Source organism: Limulus polyphemus, unplaced genomic scaffold (assembly GCF_000517525.1).
Source record: "Limulus polyphemus unplaced genomic scaffold, Limulus_polyphemus-2.1.2 Scaffold3981, whole genome shotgun sequence".
Taxonomy (NCBI): domain Eukaryota; kingdom Metazoa; phylum Arthropoda; class Merostomata; order Xiphosura; family Limulidae; genus Limulus; species Limulus polyphemus.
Window position 1 is genome coordinate 49109 of NW_013669591.1, and position 5036 is coordinate 54144.

The 5036-nt window shown below is 30.7% G+C and overlaps 1 protein-coding gene across 1 annotated transcript in view; it reads right to left on the reverse strand.

Annotated features, from left to right (window-relative positions):
* LOC106470394 (TLC domain-containing protein 2-like) overlaps positions 1-5036 on the reverse strand; it is a 17429-nt gene that overhangs the window by 5970 nt on the left and 6423 nt on the right. Inside the window, exons 2-3 of the mRNA XM_013930944.2 lie at positions 4113-4195; positions 1392-1474 (exon numbers count right to left, since the gene is read on the reverse strand). Coding sequence (XP_013786398.1) covers positions 1392-1474; positions 4113-4195 — 166 coding nt within the window. The remainder of the gene's footprint in view (positions 1-1391; positions 1475-4112; positions 4196-5036) is intronic.

The window sequence follows — 5036 nt, forward strand, 5'->3', positions numbered from 1 at the left end:
CTTCTTTAATCAGACTATAATGTGTAAAGACAATCTTATACAACACTTAATGTGTAAAGACAATCTTATACAACACTTAATGTGTAAAGACAATCTTATACAACACTTAATGTGTAAAGACAATCTTATACAACACTTAATGTGTAAAGACAATCTTATACAACACTTAATGTGTAAAGACAATCTTATACAACATTTAATGTGTAAAGACAATCTTATACAATATTTAATGTGTAAAGACAATCTTATACAACATTTAATGTGTAAAGACAATCTTATACAACATTTAATGTGTAAAGACAATCTTATACAACATTTAATGTGTAAAGACAATTTTTATACAACATTCACAGATTCTAATTACTGCATTGTATTTGCAACATTACAAAGATTACAGTCACTAAAAATCTGTTTTTTTGAGCATTGACAAATAAAAAACAAAATCCGTTCTTTTAATTTGAGAATTTTCAAAGTACAAAAATAAAAAAAGAACCTCACTGTCATAACATTCAATGTACTGTTAGGTGGCTGTAGTGAGAAGATTAAATTTAGGTTGTGATCAAATCTTGTAGAAACTCTGGAAATCCCAATTCAAAACTTCTAGTTTTGGTTTGGTTTTTGAATTACGCACAAAGCTACATGAGAGCTATCTGCACTAGCCATCCCTAGTTTAGCAGTGAAAGACTAGAGGGAAGGCAGCTAGTCATCACCATCCACTGACAACTCTTGGGCTACAACGAATAGTGGGATTGACCGTCCCCACGGCTGAAAGGGCGAGCATGTTTGGTGGGATAGGGATTCTAACCCGTGACCCGCAGATTGTGAGTCAAGCTCCATAACCACCTGGCCATGCCGGGCCACTTCTTCACTTCTGGCATTTTTAAGTTATTTTCTCATACGTTTCATGCCACAATTTTCTTCACTTGATATTATGCAGTTCACTCATTTTCAAAACATTTTCTTTATTTCAAACAAATTAAAATGCAATTCAATAGACTTTGTTAACATTTATATTTTTTAACCAAAAATGTAATTAACGGTATTCCTTTTTAACTGCAGGATTATGGGATTTTAAAAGTATATGTAGAAATTTATTTTGTATTAAAAAAAGGGAATAATTAATAATCTCATAAATATTTAAAAACAAAACCAATGTTGTTGTTTTTTTCTGTTCTATATAGATTAGTTGCAAAATAATTGAATAGACACATCATTTGTCATTTTAACAGAAAAATGTCAAGTAGTGCAAGTGATAACAGCTGGAAACTTGTGCTACTTTCAGCTATTACTGAGGATGGGAAGACGTTATTTTTGGTTCTTTCGATAATGCTAAAAATACCTTGTACATGAACCTAAATCATAACGAAACAAACAGATTAGTTGTGACTTACAAAGGCATGATGAGCCATGAGTTCATACGAGTTACGACAGCGGTGGTTTAGGCTCATGTCGATGAAATCATAAATAAAGTACCCTGAAATTTTATAAGAAAAAAAACAACATTACTTGTATCCATAGAAATATTACTTAAAGGGTAAAAATTCTGAGTGAAACTAAGTGCTAAATAACAACTTCATATTCATTCAATTTATAAACATTAAAAAGTTATTTCTTGCACGTGTACACTAGTTCTCATACCTGTTGTAGTGCAGCTATGAATAAATAAGTAACTGAAAATATATGTGTTACTACATCTGTTACTACAGACACAGTATCTAAGAACACATATGTCTTAAGTTTGGACTTAAATATTTTAGTTTTTTTTTTTAAATTAACTGGTTCCCAAAGGACGAAATGTGAAATTTGGTTGAAATTCATGGCATGGTTGAAAAATTTTTTTTAAATGATTTTTGAGAAATGTTGGTTATACACACACACACACACACACACACACACACACACACACACATACATACAAGCACACATATAGTAGAAAAACAACAAAAAACAAACAAGCTATATATACACATATATATAATGATAATCATAACAACTAACAACATACATCCATCAACTATAAACATACTTTGTTTCAGCTAATATTATGGATTTGAGGGGTTAATTAAGTTGGTTTTTTAAATAAAACAAAAATATTCATAATTGTTTCTTTTTCACATGTAATGGTGACGTAACTGTGAAGAGGTTTTTAATAGTTACAAACAGTTCACACCAGTTATGAAATTACTGTTTCGAGGATTCGTGAAATCCACAGGTTTCGTAATCGATAATTCTTGATAAAAACCAGTTGCACATTTAGTTTCAAATGTCAGTTTATTTAAAGAGATTTCACAACAAATCATCTGTACATGTCCTCTGTTTTTATCATAAGTGAGATCATTTGTCCCAACTGGAACAAACAGATAACACAATTTATTGCACAGTATGGAAAGATAATCTTACAAGCAATGTGTTAGTGTATAAAGAAAGAGATAACAAAACATAATAAATTAATACTTAAACAAAAGTGACAAAATACAAGATTATTTAGCCCAGACATTAACCACATTTTTTTACTGTTGAAATTTTCTATTTTTCTGACACTTCTTTATTGTCTCACATTTTTCCCGGTTAAATGAATAATGTGCGAAAGGCCATATTTTGACATTACACAATATCACGTGTATCTTAAAAATTCAAAACAACTTATTGTCTAAATTTGCATTGCATGTCAAACATCTGAATTAACAGATTTCATCATGTATATTTACAAGACATAAATACGACGTACTGTATGTCAAACAGTAATTTACATAAACACATCTGAATAATATTTTTTGTTAATTTTTCATAACTGTCTTTTATTTCTGAACATTTCATTTGTTATTCAAGTTTGTCCTTGAAGGATCTGGTTCATAAACATCACCATGCTTTTGTTCAAATTATTTCATTAAACACCAAAAATCCACAAACATTAATCGTTTTCCTTTTGTTTGTTTGTTGTTAAGCACTAAGCAAAATAATGGCCTATCTATGCTGTGCCTACTCCGGGTATTGAAACCAAATTTTTAGTGTTGCAAGCCTTAGACTTACTGCTGAAACACTTGGGGGGGGGGGGGGGTTCCTTACAGATACACACTTTTATGTACTTTAGTTCAAATCTTCATGCAAAAAAGTCCAAACACAAGATAAAATTAGACACAAAGTTAACAATTACCCACGAGTTAATCGAGGGGTTGAGAAATGGTACTTTCTCTCATATGATGATCCAGGAATAAATAATAACCTAGTACAATTTCTGTGATCAACTAAATGTTCTAGAAAGCTATTAGTGACTGAAAAAAGTGACTTTCAGTGTTACTCTTCAGGGTAGGAACAGTTGTTCCCACAATGTGTGGAGTTCTAGGGACACTAGTTGGAATCCCATTTTTTGATATTACCTACAACATTTGTTCACATATCACAATTTTTTTAAATTTGAAGTACACAAGAATAAAATATTTTTTAGCTCCAAATACAGAAAACGATACCCATTTCAATATCTTTTGGCTGACAAGCGATTCCCGAAGTTTTATTGATATCCCACGTTTTAAATTAAGGATGAAATACCACAATGATGATGTGGTGTTTTAGTTCAAGAAACACATTCTTATAAGAGCTGTTTCATACAGTAAAGAATGACCAGTAGGGAGAGGTATCCCATACATTTGTAATAATAAGTCTGTGTGTGTGTGTGTGTGCGACACTGATGGCTAGAGAGGCCTTCTTTCAACTGTCCCAGTATGAGACTAATTCTGTCAGATCACCAAGTTGAAATAAGTTATCGAAATCTTTCAACTGTTTCAACTGATACATTTCACATGAAAATATAAGATCTACCTGACATCAGGTTTTAAAATATATGCAGTTATCTAACAGTGATCTTTTCAGTATAGCTTTCTGTATTTAATTTTACAAGAACACTAACTAGAGATATATATATACACAGAAAAAGAAGACTTAAACAGTTTAGATACCTGTCGATAAAGCAACCAGAAGATGGGATTTATTGGTGTGGATTTCAACCATGTCTTCAGATCTTTTCAGTATAGCTTTCTGTATTTAATTTTACAAGAACACTAACTAGATAATATATATATATATATACAGAAAAGGAAGAAAAACAGTTTAGATACCTGTCGATAAAGCAACCAGAAGGTGGGATTTATTGGTGTGGATTTCAATCATGTCTTCAGCCATTTTTGGAACTTCATAGAAACTGCAAGAATTGACACAATGTAAAAATATAAGTTTAACATGGATAATAACATTAACAGTGTAAATAAATATTAACGTTATGATAAGAACAGGCTATATACTTAGATGGAAACTAAAAAAAAATCAACTTGGCAATCAATATGTCATATTAAATACAAGTTTCTTATGTTTCTATTTATAAAGATTAGAATGCATTCTCCCCCCCCATCAGTTTTACACGCAAAAATCCATTTACAAAACATAATATGTTTTATTAGATTAGTTAAATGTACATATAAAAACAAACCTTTAGGTCTAAACATTGGATGAGAGAGAATTTCATGTACATATTTTTAATTATTATTTACCAAAGTTACACTTTCAAATACTATTGAGTAACATGCACTGCATCTATAATAGTTCACTTCAAAAAATTTTGTATGGTTGGGTTCAAGTATCGATATAAATAAAACATAAATTCATAGTATCATTGCTTAACAGAAGTTTTAGTATGCATAAAAATTATACACTGACTATCCAAAGACATGAAAAATAAATGAATATGCAGGTCAAGTCATACACGACGTTTTAAATATGAAGCTTTTGTCTTTAGAAACATGAGTTGTCTTCTTAGTAATTAGGATTACATGTGTATTTATAAACATGTTAAATGACAATGTTGATAATAATGGGAGAGATATATACTTATATCAGTTATGTAAATCTTAGAACACTTCGTACTGGTAAACTTAATGGTACATGTCTATATACGAAATAATGTATTTCAAGTTTGTGTGTGTGTGTGTGTGTGTGTGTGTGTGTGTGTGTGTGTGTGTGTGTGTGTGTGTGTGTGTGTTGTTGTT